Genomic DNA, 14,597 nt, shown 5'->3' with positions numbered 1-14,597 from the left:
TTTTTTTATTTTCATATGCACAAGTCTGAAATAGAAAAGAGGATTGTCCAGGCAAGTGAGAGGCATCTTGCAGTACAGCAAAGTGTGCCAATGACACTTTGCTATCATTTTGGTGAAGCTTTTTCAAGCTCAGCTTGTGCTTTGCACAAACTACATCAACTACATGCGTTGATGCATGAATTTTAACTTATTTTACATAAAAGAATGTGTTTTGGTTGATGTATTGTTAGAATTCTTTTGGAATACCGCACCACCTTTGGCTGTTTTCATCTAAGCGTGTCTTATGAGAAGTAGCAGAAGGCATTTGTGGGAATATTTTGTTTCAGGGAATTACACAGCATGTGTCAACTGTGAGAATCTAGTCGAAATTTCTGTTCTTGAATTCTTGTCTGTCATCAAAGCTGGCAGAAGTATCATTCAAACTAAACTGGGTGGATGAGGAGCTGCTCATGAAGATTGACAGGATGACAACACAGACACAGCAGGCTGGCTTTAAGAAATTTCACAAGTGGGAGATGGAGATGGTGTGAAGCGCTGACTAAGGCTCAACTAGATAATCATGATAATTTATACACACTCTCCACAAGGAAATTGTAATGCTAAAAGAAAATTAACAAGCTGATATATCTGAAGTGCATCACTGTTTCCCTACCTGTAATCTCTCTAATCCTGCATCATATGTTGCTGTAAAAAATGATTAGCCTCTAGATCTCTACACATTCTGCTGAGCATTGACCTTCATGGCTTGTGCCTTTCACACATTGCCAACAACATGAGACCAGCATCAACATTTAATGAAAAAGTCTAAATAATGAACAGCATCCACTTTTCTGTACCGTATTAATGGAGTCATCTATCTCAGGGTAAGAGTTAATGACTCTCCAGCCTCACACTGGAGCACAGTGACACTAATGTGAGGAAGAATTGTCTATCAAGTCTCACTAAATTCATGATTAGTTCAGTGGGAGACAGGATGCTGGATTAGTTGTCAACACCTCTGGGTGCACAGGCTGCAGAACAGATGAGAAGCAGCAGCGCTGTGCTTGAAGCTGCACTTTTTTAAAGAAAAACAATCAAACAAATGAATTCTTGTTTACAGCCTCCGAAGCTGAATGCTGTCTCAATATCTGACTTGAAAAGTGACAGAAGTTATGCGCTTTCTATTGCAGTGTCACAGACGCAGACATTCAGAGACAGTTGGTTGTCACTGCATAAAAATAGGATGCAAATAGCAAACACAAATTTAATACTTGTTTGAAATACATTTCATAATTTAGATGTGTATAAAATATTTATATTATGTATGTACATAATAATTAATTCAGCATGTAAATCTAAAATTCAATGAAAAGATTAATTAGTTTCACACTTGACTACAACATAGCCAGATAAATTATACATTAACCCCAAGGTTTCCACTTTATTATGAGACGAGGCTTCAAAATGGACAGACCCATTTACCAGCATGGCCCACAGACCACCAATCACAGGCAGTAATGTGCCATGGTCTTTACCGTATCACGGACAATAAAAGTTTAATGACTTTAATGACTTCCTTCCAACTAATTAAGTGATGCTTGGAGAGAAAATGGCAGCAATGCTAAGACACAGAGCAGTGTGGTTTACTGGCTCATAAACAAGATGATCGTTATCTTCTTGTCTACAACTGCTTATCTGCCTCCCATGTCACAGGTTCCTTTCTTTTTATTTATCAAAGAATTTCAAATTACAACAAAAATTTAAAAACCCTTTCAGTTGCTTTTCGGTGGTTTTTAAAATAAGGTGATTAGGAAAACACTCCTTTAAAACACAGTTGTAAATCCTACAATTAGATGCTGTGGCATTTAAAACCATGCATATACTGTATGTATGTTCAGTTCAGTCAGGACAACGGTACTCCAGAAGGTACATTTGAAGACTAAAATCTTTTGTGTTATTTTCAATTTCAGTAGGATTAAAGAGACTGAGATGATCCAAAGGGAAAAATATTGTGTGCCAACTATTTGGAATCCTTTTTTACACCCAGAAAAGAAGGGAAACCAGGCAGCAGGTTATTTCCCTTAATTTGCTGAGTAAAATATATCAATGAAAAGCAAGTGTCTCAGGCAAATGGCGCGTTGCCCTAAAAGCACACATTCAATTAAAGACATATATAATACAAAATCCACCATTTATATGAAATCTTGCTCAACCGCTTCAAATAAATCCACAGGTATATAAGAAGGTTATTGTACTTTTCTGGATTTCCTTCTTTTGCTATTAACTTTTAAATTCGTCTGATGGAAAGATACTGTGCAATTGCTTTATAAAGAGACATATGACCTTTTTGCAAAGCATCAGGTCACAAAACATTTTGTGCCAATCTAGTAAAAAAGTACAGTGATTTTGTTCCATTTACACTAAAAGCATCGCATAATTTTTCAGAAGTACTCTGTTCTGAATGCTATTCACCACATCGGTTATTTCTACTTTTTTGATAATATATACAGAAAGCAAGATTAAAGCTCTTGTTTCTTTTCAAGAGAAAAGATTATTCAAGTCATGCATCACTCCAATTCAGTCGATCGCTGAAGCGCAAGAGTGACAAGCATAAACTGCAGTGAGCACAGTTGGTCACTGCAGGAAGAGTTTGGACACAAATGCAGAACACTCGAGAAGCTTTCAATCATATTTTAATCAATAACGCAAAACTCCAGGAAACAGAAGAAAACTCACAAAGTACAGCAAACTAGACGTGCAGGCAAGGGTACAAAACAATCTGATGCCAAACCAAAACAGAGTCAGGCTTAAAAAGCCTCAAGCTAATCAGACTGACCAAGTCCAGATGTTGAAATGATGGACAGGTGTGGAGACGAGATTCTGCCCAAAAGTTCAGCCTCTCCTTCTGCCACATCCCATTACAGCAGAGCAGCAACACCGAACCGTGACACAGTGATTATTTTACACACTGGCTAAAAGCATTCACCTTTAATCTGAAGCAAATACACAAGTTTTACAACTAAAAGGCAACAATAGAGGATTAAAAATCAACTAAAGACATCCCAGACTCAGGAATGGGGTTTTGACAGTATAATAGATACATGAAGCAGAGTCCATCAGTCATCAAAGAGACAAGCTCTGTTGACATCTGTGTGTGTGTATGTTTGTGTGCGTGCTTGCGTCCTTGTGTGTGTGTGTGCTTTTGATGCGACTGATAAATGTTCGTGGTGATGGTGTGCAGACGTTGGCTGGTCCAGTGCCGACAGTAAGTTTGGGTCTGTAAATAGTCCCGTTTAATGTTGAAATATTCATCAACACTGCATCCTGCGTACACATGATGCTCATTAAGGAAGAAAAACACACATTTTTTTCTTTCAAAAAGATATATCACCTCATTGGAACTTAATGTGTTCCATTTTTTAATTGGAGAATGAGCTCTGACAGGACATATGAAATAAAATCAAGCATTCCACAGAACAGAAACGCAGATCCCTCAAGGTCCTGATGTAAGAGCCAGCTGAGTAGCCTGGTTAGCAGTGTGTGTGTGTGTGTGTGCGTGTGTGTGTATGGGTGTGTGAGTGTGTGTGTGTGTGTGTGTGTGTGTGTGTGTGTGTGTGTGTGTGTGTGTGTGTGTGTGTGTGTGTGTGTGTGTGTGTGTGTGTGTGTGAGTGTGCACGTGTGCCCTTCCATTTTCCTGATTGGTAAAACCTTCCAGCTGGAGGTGACAGAGAGAGCACTCTCAAGCAATATGTAAAAACATGCAGGAGGAGGGAATTGTGTTGCAGGCTGGGCATTATGAATATGCTCTGTGATGACAGCTCCTTGATCACACACTGCAGTACAGTAGCTGAGAGCAAATGAGCACAGACACTTCAAGATCATAATGAAATGTCGTGCCAGACTCCTTTTACCTCATTAGATCAGAGCTCATCAGCTTTAGAGTTTCGGAATCGATGTGTTTCAATATATTTGAAATAGTATGAAAAGAATTCACAGGATTTCTGTCTGCTCTGAGAGCTGATGAAAACAAGCATCTGACACTGTCATGGATTTGGATTTCCTTTGTTTTTTTCCTGTTTTATTTTGAAAGCTCATTTCCTCATGCTGTATTTCTTACTTAACACTTCCTGCCTTTGTCTCAATTTTCCCTCCTCTGAGGCTGTCAATTGGGTCCGTGTCTTGTTGGCTTTCTTAAAATATATGGTAAATGTGTCTACTTTGTCAATTCATCGTCATGATTCCTTGTATGCCATTTTCTTCGACCTTTCCTCTACAGCTTCTCCAAGTGTGAACTCTTCAGTTCCTCCATTAATCCCCTGGACAGCATCTGGTCAGCATCAGCAGTCCGCATTTGGTACTTTTCCTCATCTTCCATTCCTACCTAATGGTGGAAAAGATATTTCCCTTCATCTTCATTTCCCTTCTGCAACACTGTATGGTATGATGGTACAGTATATATTTGCTTGAAGAGTGCAGGATATGCAGATTTAAAGTGATGTCTCAAATGTAACACCGTTGCGGTGCTCTTACACAGAATGATAGATGTCACATTTTATGGCAAATGTCACGACACTGCATGTTGTTTTACTTCACTGAAAATTACCAATGTAATCCAACCCTGTGCACTGGTGCGCGGTCGGTATGTTCCCTAATGTCTTCTGCTCTAACCATGTTCTGAGACCCGACTTGCATGCCTTATAATCAAAGCAGTATTCATTTAAATTGAGAACTGTTGCAAACATTTGGACCACTTGGGGTACGGAAGTGCGAGATCTGATAGATTCAGAGTGTAGGAATTCCCATGTTGATGCTGTTCTTTGGTAGCTATGATAAAACAAGACACAAACACCATTTATGTCATTTTTTCTGAAAATTATTTTGGAAACGCGACCCTAACCCCAAAAGATCTAAATGCATTTAGATTTTTTGGGTCAAAGTTTCATCGTTCCTTGGTTGACTTGGTGCATGAAGGATAACATGGAAAAGTAAAGGTTTCAGTTTCACCTCCTAAAAGTTTCTAATTCTTTAAGTATCTTAAAGTTTCTTGGTATTTCTACTAGTTTGAGGTACTATCAGGGACATCTCAAAGGACAGAAGGCAGAGCAGGATAATGGAAGTGTGAGGAACCTGAGCTCTTACCGATTGTGGTGATCACAGTCCCAGCAAAGAAAAAGGAGGAGCTGAAGTCCCACAGGCTCGTCTGATTGGATGAATTCCCCGAGGGGTTCACACCTGCCCTGACTGCTGAAACCACTTGCTGCAACAGGAAGTTAACACAAAAACAGAAATTAACGAATCAAAAGGTCGCCCGTTGGGAGAGTTTATGAGCACAATGTCATACCAAAGGAAATAGAGTATACAAACATTTTCTGAACTGAATAAGATTATGAGCATCCAAGCAAATCTAATTAAGAGGAACAATAAGGCATCTGTCACCTTCATTAAAATAAATGTTCCATTTTCAATAAATATAGTCTTTATAAAAGATCAGTATGTTTATATATCCTACAGAACTGAGAGAAAAAAGCTCTTTTATTCACAAGTATTATAATTTATTCATTAAACACCTTAGTCACACACACTCTGGAGACATATCCATTACCATCTACTGCATAGTATCATAAATTATGCTAACATAGTTAAATTTCTAATTAAATTCATAACATGAGATAGCACTTTTGCATGAAACCTGTTCAGAAATCATATTTCCAGAATCCAGCTGGGTTAGCTGAGATCAAATGTTTCATGTACAGTTTAGTATGTATGACGGCTGTCTTGGGGACCCTTAGCCCTGATTAATTTTACATGTAATTTCCAATTCATTCAGTTCAGTACCAACAACCACTGGTCGGGGGAGGGGGGTTATGTTCAGTCTTGGTCAAGTTAAGAAAAACTGAATCAGTCAATCACACAGTGTAGAGATTAAAGTAAATTAGCAAAACATGTGTATTTCATTTATTGTCACTATGGAGTTGTATTATTTCACCCAGTGCCCAGACCACATCATGATGATACTGCCAAGAGGCTTCACTCAGGTCTGCCTCAGGACTAATTCACTAGTGTCACTTCGATTCCTCTGGAAACCTGCTCCTAGTCTTTTTTGAATTACATCTCTTCCATCGGTAGTTTCTGGTGAACCAAAATCTGATTTTTCTGACAGATAAGATAGAGATCCACATCTATTTTTTTTACTTAATATGTACAGATGCATGAAATCCCTCTGACTGCCTGTCAATCTGAATCATTAGATCTCCATCCACCAATGATACTGTGCTCCATGTGAACACCTGCTCCCATCCTCCAGATATACAGATCTTGATTATGAACAGATTCATCATGACTTCCTCGTGCTTGGGTCTCTTAATTTTATTGAACTTTTATTGAATTGTATTATATTAATCCCTTCATTAATACAGTGTGCCCTCGTTACTCGCGGTTAATGCGTTCCAGGATCCTCACAGGAAAAATGAATTTCGCGATAGAGCGATGAAATATTTATCTTACTATTTGTGGTAATTTAAACATTTATGAACCCTCTCCATACTGATATTAAACCACTTTCTATCTGTATTACCTTTTCCCACACTCTGATAGAGTGTTTAAAGAACTTTTGTGTCTCACGTAAGTCCGAGACTCACGGAACATAGCACATTTCTGGATGCTGTCAGCCAATAGAATGCGCGTACGGTATCACATGATTGCCTGCCAAAAATCCGCAATGAGGTGAAGTCGCAAGTGTTGATGCACGAATGCGCGAGGGCGCACTGTATAATGAAGACTTGTCTTTAGTGAAGTGGTGTATTAGTGATGGAAGAATTCAGTCCTTATTATCATTGCTTCATTATTGTTTCATTATTTCATCGTTAATCACTCACATATGTCATAGTTAACCAATCACTTATAACTTGAGGTTCCTATTGAACCTGTGACGATTTTCTTGTTTGATTATCTATATGCAAAACATGTACCACCTAGTTTAACTATTCAATAAAACACTGCAAATGGCACCAACAATCTGGAGAACTGAGCACACTATGCTGGGTCTACTGGCATCTCCCCTGCAGTAGAAAAGGTTACCTTGACTCCGCCTGTGTCTTTGTGTGTGTCTGACCATTTTTTCACAGGGTGTTTGGAGAATAACTAACAACTGGCATCCACAAACGGTGTATTTTCTCGGAACATTTCTTCGACACAGCGCAGCAGGATTTTCTACTTCACAGTCTAATCATACTAAAGATCGGTAAGTATTAATATCTCCGTACAAACAGACTTGGACTTGTAGCCAATGCTTTTTCTGGCTACAACTTTTCTGCTGCAGAGAAACACAGATGTGAACTATCTGAATTTATTCAATGGACATACAGTCGTTAGGGACTCAAGATCTCAGTTATTGACTTCTGAGATGATTAACAGTTTGTTCTCCAAGTGGTTGATTCTAAGCAGAACACCCCTAAACTAAACATTTTCCACCTGTCTATCCATTCAAATGACTGTTTGATCAATAATGACAAGGAAGTTGGCTGATTAAATAGCAATTCACAGAAGGTAGATGGGCTGCAGTAACTTCTAGGGTCATTTTGACAGGTACAGTATAGAAAAACTGCATGATCTGAGCTGAGTCACCACTGTGCTTTCCCAGGTGACTTTGGATGTGACCCTGTGTGAGGAAGCCATTTTTACACCAGCTAACTGCACAGGAATTAAAACAGCAACATGATTTTCCACTCAGGGCTGCACACTCACGACAAGAGATAAGGCTAGAATGAAGCCACCAGCTGGAGGGGATAAAACACACCTCTGCAGGACTCCTCACACCCACAACCTCCTAAACATAGATGTGAAAAACAGTGAAGCTCACACAATGTGAATCCAGACCCAGATATAATGGGCTTGTGCCACAGACTGCACAAAAATATAACTTACTGTCAATTAGTTCTCTGTCTGAATCCAACCCTCACAGTGGTCGACCGCTGCGGTGGCCAGAGGATGGTATTTTTAGGCAGAGCATTAAAATAAAATAAAATACTATCACTAAACACACTAACCACTGCTGTTGGTTTGTGACTCTTGCAGATATTATGGCTTTATGGATCTTCCCTGTGGCATCAAACCTTATAAGATGCATGAGCCCAGCATGGGTTCACCATCGACTACGAGTAACAGTGAGTTATGACAGAAACGCAGTGAACATGAAGCAGTAAGCAGAATATCAATGAAGCTACTGAACTATATAGAGGAATACAATCACAAATGAGTCCGGATGAGTAAACCTTTGCTAAAGCTGCCCTTCCTGGGTTAAAAGCTGTTACGTCAGCACAGTATTTTCTGTCTGTTCAGAAGCTAAACTATCAGACAAGATGCTTGTGGCACCTTCCTGTCTTCTATTGAACGTGGGGAAATTAATAGTCCAGCAATTGAGAAGACAAAATAGTGCTCAAAACAATTATTGAAGGCTTTATTACAAGTCTTTTCTCATGAAAATATTTAAAACACACAGTTTGTATAAGGTTCTACCATTTATTTAGCACAATACCATGTCTATGAGTCATAAGTGAACTGGCTATGTGGATTAGTGTTCTGTCATGTCTAGATGGACATGATGATAGATGATAGATGATAGATAGATAGATAGACTTTATTTATCTCAAACTGGGAAATGTAAATGTTACAGTAGCATTTCAATATAACAACAGACAGAAACAGGGAAATATACTCTTTTGTCTTGTAGCTTTCGCTTTTATTTTGAAATCCAACTCTCCTCTTATTTCAGATTACTTGCCTGTTGCAACCGCTAGCTCATGGTGGAAAAGGGAAGGGAACATAAAACCAGATGTTGTTAGTAACATAAATTTAACAACACAGACATGATTATTCAACAGCAAATATGAAGATGTACAAATGTAATGTAACAAATGTAAGACTGGGCTGATGGGTGTTGCTCAACACACAGAATTAAACAGAATAAAAACAGGACTTGCTCAAGTGGAGCTGGTAGTTAACTAAGATAGTTCCTCAAACCAAGACTAAATACAAGAGTGAGTTAGCACTCATATGACACGTGTCTAAACCTAACATGAGTTTGTTAGCATAATCAGTGTTGGACCAGTATCCCTACAGCACACATCTAGAACCACACATGATAAACTGTGTGTAAGTGAATGCTACCTTGGCTAACAGCTGGTGGAGGTTAGATAGTTGAACCGAATGCCAATGACTGGTGGGTAGATGACACCAATCAGCGACGCCTCCTTCTTCTGGGGCCAGCCAGCCTGAGATCGCACACTATAATTCACATAAACAAACTACACAAAGCAGAATTACACAATGAGGAGGACGCGGCGGTGTGGTTTTTTCCTGGAAAGAGTAGAACACTCTTCTTCTTCTAAAAGTTCCTCCAGGGTTCCTTCAGGAGGCCTGGTTGGATGGGAACATACAGTAGCTTCCATGTTTGGACAACTGATGTTCAAACAGCTGGTCCTCTTTGTCTGGCAGCTCAAAGCCGTAGCCGTGCATCCCAACACAGCCTCGACTCTGTTGAGACGTACGTACAGTGTGCCCTCGTTCTTTGCGGTTAATGCATTCCAGGAACCACACACGATAAACGAATTCCACGATAGAGCAACAAACTATTTATCTTATTATTTACAGTAATTTAAACATTTATGAACCCTCCCCATACTGATATTAAACCGCCTTCTATCCGTATTACCTTTTCCCACACTCTTATCGACTGTTTAAAGCACTTTCGTGTCTCACGTAAGTCCGAGACTCATGGAACGTAGTGCACTTCTGGATGCCGTCAGCCAATAGAATGTGACATGACTGTGTGACATCACATGACTGCCTACCGAAAATCCTCAATGAGATGAAGTCGCAAGCTTTGATGCGTGACAGCGCGAGGCCGCACTTTATTTGGTTTTCACCACACTCATCTGGCTGGATGGTCTCTCCAGACATCAGCAGCTCCATGTGGGAGGCAGAGGGTATAGACTGCAATAGCAGCCAGCTGTAACATGTACCTTTGAACGTTTCTCCAGAATGATGTGGAGTGGCTGTTTGACGTGATCTTATGTGTGTTCCTCCACTGATGACTTTGGTGAAGGTGAAGGGGCAGCATATCAAAAGGCTGATAAATCTGGACATGTTAGACACATTAAAGAAAAAGGAATGTCTGATAATGTCAGTAATTTCTAAAGGCAACATCGGAGGCCTCACCATTGGGACTGTATGCCAGAATTAAGCAACACTCAGCTATAGTTTTAATCACCTCATTCTGCTTGGAAGAATCAATTTTCTTTTCATAAAATGGCACTCTGAATTGCTTTCCTGAACAGAAAGGCTCAAAGATCTCTGCTATTAAGTGGACAAATTCTTTTTTTAATGTAACGTCACTTTGTAGAAAAGTGCGCTGCACGATAAAGAGGAAGTGACCTCAAATAGTTGTCAGTAAAAGGCTTTGAAGGGGGTAACAAAAGTAAGAGGTCCAAACATTGTTGGGAGAAGAGTAGAAAATCAATCTGAGCAGCGCACAAAGAAAGAACTTAAAATCATTTAAATAGTTTTTTTTTCTCTGATAGTCTGAATTCCTTGACAAAAAATCCCACCAGTCCCTTTTGAAATGAAGTTGCTTATATGGGCTGAAAAAAATAATGAAATTTAGGTTACTAAATAGGTGACACAGACTGGTTTGGATCACCTGATCCATAGAAAACAGAAAGCTCCTCTGACACATGATGCATTGATCTGACAGTTTACTGCAGTAATAAAAACAATCTTTAGGATACAGAATCATTATTGAGACACATGCAATGCTCTGAGCCCTTGAGGGAACGCTACAGAACAGTTAATGCTGATAAAATGGACACAGTATTAGACTGAAGCTTTTAGTCCTTCATGTGCATGTGGATTTCCAATAAAAGGAAGTAAAAATATATACTTCTTGTGTATTTCACTCACAAGGTTAGAATTTCTTAATTGTTGTAATTCATACCAACACCCCTTTTTGATTATCTTCTTAATGATATTCAAAATCTTTATTTTTGTGTAACCCTACCACAGGTGGCCTGTGCAGGTGAAAGAGAGGAATTTTAAAAAATCAATCAATCAAGTCATTAGATGTAAAACATCTAATGACAACAAGGAATGTAAAGTAATGCTTTGCAGAATCACCCAAACAGCGTCTGTCCCAGGTTCCTCCTAGTAGAACCCACCGATGCAGAGAGGTTGCTTCTGTCTGGGGTTCTGATTGCACTTCCTGATTAACTTCTTGTTTTTCTTGAATTTCTAAACATGACAAAGACCACTTCCTGGTTGACCGAGACTGTTTTCTGGGTTCTTCTCCCAGTGTAATTATGCACACGCAAACATGGCCAAAACATCGGTCCTACACGTGTCACTAAAAATGAGAGGTCTCGAAACATCAATCTATCAGGAGGTTTGAGGGGCTGTTGGGGTCCATGGGACACAAAATGGTGTTGTAATAGGGAGGGGAGGTGGGGGGCATACATAGACCCTGTGATGATGATCACTATGTGTTCATCCAGCTTAATGCTTCCTCTGTGCCAGTGGCCCCCCAACCCTTTTTGTGCCGCAGACTTTTTTTTAATATCAGACAAATTTTCACGGACTAGCCTCTAGAGTCTGGCAGATAAATACAACAAAATAAAATTATACAAACAGCATAAAAACTGTTTTTGTCAAAATATAATAACAAACATGATTCCAATGTATAAATCAACTTTATTAGCGGTGTTCTTATAACACTGCTACGAATAATTAATGTCTACACAGTATATTTAAATTGTATGAATTAATACTTACTTTAGTCTGTATTCTCCATTGTTTAAATATTGCACTGTTTGCAAAGTGTAAAGTGACTGTCCACTAGTTTTACTTTTTTAAATAGCTTATTTCTTGACTCCTGCAAGGTCAAAATATGATCTCCAAAACTGTTCAGTAAACTTTGTAAAATCTTATGTAAATGTTTAAACCAAATGTTTTTTTTTACCAGAGTTGGAGACTAAAAGCCAGTCGGGTAGCCCATACAAGAGAAATGTGAGCCTGTTCACCGACACAGTGATCATAGAGTACAAAGTTGAGCATCAATATTAGTTTCCTTCTACTGCTGTTCACTTTTAAATTGTGCAAAGAAGATTGTTCAAAGATAAGTTGCTGAAAAACCATTCAATGCTGCACAGAACACACAATTTAGCTAATCACACAGGGAAATGGGCTTGGCTCATGCAGCGCTTTAGTTTCCTGGCCAAATTGGTCATATTAATGCTACATTTGGCACTCAGCTGCACGCAAACTATAGCCACAGGAAATGAAGAACTGGGTGATGTGCAGACAACGCTGGCTGAATGAAACAGATAGGACATATTGAATGATCTGCACTTTCTGACTTCCCTCACAATTACTGCCGTAGCGACCGCATCGCTTCTGAATCCTCTCCTGCCTGGCTTTTGATCAGAGGGAGACACCTGTATCGAAGCTACTCAATAAATCATCTGAGGCGAAACAGCCACTTGAAAAGCTGCTGACTTCATGCTGTCTGATGCATGATGAGCAGAGCTGTTTGTTATGACTGTGGTCTGAATTTCTTTTGAGTATATATACCTGTAAAAATGGTTTCTTTAAAAAGGATCCTGAAACCAGACTGCTCAGTTTCAACAAATTTCAAATCTGCAAAGATCATAGTGACAGAATAGTCGTTTTTCCTTTCTTGCTGGCCATGAAGTACTGCTGCAAGCACAGAGGTAAATACTTGAATCTGAATGGTAACGAGAGTTTAGCAGGTTAGAAGATTTACCGTGTTCGTTATCATGATTTAGAATGTCCGAAAATTCACTAAAGAGAATGAGGTTTCTACTGATTTAACACTTCTATCATCACAGTCATCATGCTTCACAACCAGGTCATGTATTCTGCTGCCAGGTTAGAAAGTGGTGCACTTTTCTTTCTTTATAAGAGAATCAACTGCTGGTGTCGTTGTTTCTCCTACATCTAACTTAATTTATCTCCTTCAGGTCAAATGTGTTCACTACTGGAAAAAGAAGACAGAATAGCTCTGCATTATCACAAATAACGGGCTGACAACGATCACCAACAAGAAAAGAGAAGGAAAGTGTCATTGAATGCTGAATAACTGAATAACACTGCACAACACAGCATCATTTATCTTTCTGTACATGAAAACAGCTCCACTGTTTAATCACTGGGTGTACGTGTATCATATAGCATTATGATGGTGCTGCCGGTCTGAGAGCTGCAGCTCTTTGGGATGATCCTCCATCATGCCTCATACATGATAACACTGATCCCATGTTAGACACAGCACAGTGACAATGTGCAGCAAGCATAATTTCAGATATTGCCCACAATTGGAAACACAACCAACCCTTTATTTTCAGTCTGATAACACATATAAGCAACAGCATGCTTTCTTCTGCATTAATATAAAGTCGCTGATGTAAAAAATATCTCTCAATTTCTCAAGCTCCACTATGAATGAACACTCCTGAGTGTGTTACACCATACGAGTGTCTGGGCTTATTTATAAAAATATTACAAATAGGGCTGTCAGTATATTACAGAATAGCAGGAAACATCAAATATGGATGATAACATGAAATGACCAGATCCGACCCGTGTTAGGATGATGTTATTTGTTTGTTATACGATGTGTTTAATGATGTTTCAGCACCACTGCAGAGTTTAGGGACAGAAACAACTAAGTTATGTTTATGACTTAAACCCTGTTTATGTTCAAATAAAGACAGCTGAGGTTTGGAGAATGAAAAGTTAAGGTTAAGAATCTGCATTGTTGTGGTAGCAATGCTAACCATGTGGTTGTGTTTCAGGAATCAAAGCATTTGTGTTCAAAGATACAACATTTATTGTATGTTGCAAATGAAAAACGGTGTCCATTTATCAATTATTTTGAAAAAGAGATGATCGTAATCATCTCCACTACACCTTGCGGATCACGGGTGTTGCTGGAGCCCATCCCAGCTGGTTATGGGCGAGAAGCGGGGTTAACCTTGGACACGTTGCCAATGCATTGCAGAGCCACAGGAAAGACAGACAACCACTCGCGCACACACTTACACCTAAGGGCAATTTGGAGTCACCTGAGCTGCATGTTTTTGGAGGTGGGAGGAAGCCGGGGAACTTAGAGAGAACCCACGCAGACACAAGGACAACATACAAACTCCACTCAGAAAGAAATTGAATCTGGAATCTTCTTGCTGCGAGGCAACAGCAATGCCTACTGCACCACCTTGCAGCCCAAGAACAGTGTCTCATGGAATAAGCTCGCAGAATACACATGTATAAAAAAAATTAATTCGGATAAAGCTGCCAAAAGACTGTGCTGACTTCAGTATCTTGGAACACGTCTTCTCTGAGCGTGGAACAGAATGGATGTTGGTGCTTCCACCTACCTTGACCAAATCCTCTAACTCAGAGGAGTTGACGCAGATGTGCGTGGCCAGGAAGTCCAGTTTTTCTGCCAGGATGGCCAGCTTCTGAGAGCTCTCATGAGGCTGCTCCAGGGCGCTGAACACCGTCGCCCCGATTATGAGGTAAAGCACCACCAACAGGAAGATGGCCGAAAC

General features: G+C 39.6%; 1 protein-coding gene across 1 annotated transcript in view; it reads right to left on the bottom strand.

Annotated features, from left to right (window-relative positions):
• The window catches only part of LOC137613475 (potassium channel subfamily K member 2-like), a 34,033-nt gene that overhangs the window by 18,100 nt on the left and 1,336 nt on the right, over window positions 1–14,597 (bottom strand). Inside the window, exons 2-3 of the mRNA XM_068342731.1 lie at window positions 14,424–14,597; window positions 5,119–5,236 (exon numbers count right to left, since the gene is read on the bottom strand). The exon at window positions 14,424–14,597 is cut by the window's right edge and continues 149 nt beyond it. Coding sequence (XP_068198832.1) covers window positions 5,119–5,236; window positions 14,424–14,597 — 292 coding nt within the window. The remainder of the gene's footprint in view (window positions 1–5,118; window positions 5,237–14,423) is intronic.

Source organism: Antennarius striatus, chromosome 19 (assembly GCF_040054535.1).
Source record: "Antennarius striatus isolate MH-2024 chromosome 19, ASM4005453v1, whole genome shotgun sequence".
Classification (NCBI taxonomy): domain Eukaryota; kingdom Metazoa; phylum Chordata; class Actinopteri; order Lophiiformes; family Antennariidae; genus Antennarius; species Antennarius striatus.
This window is presented reverse-complemented; position numbering and strand designations above follow the sequence as displayed.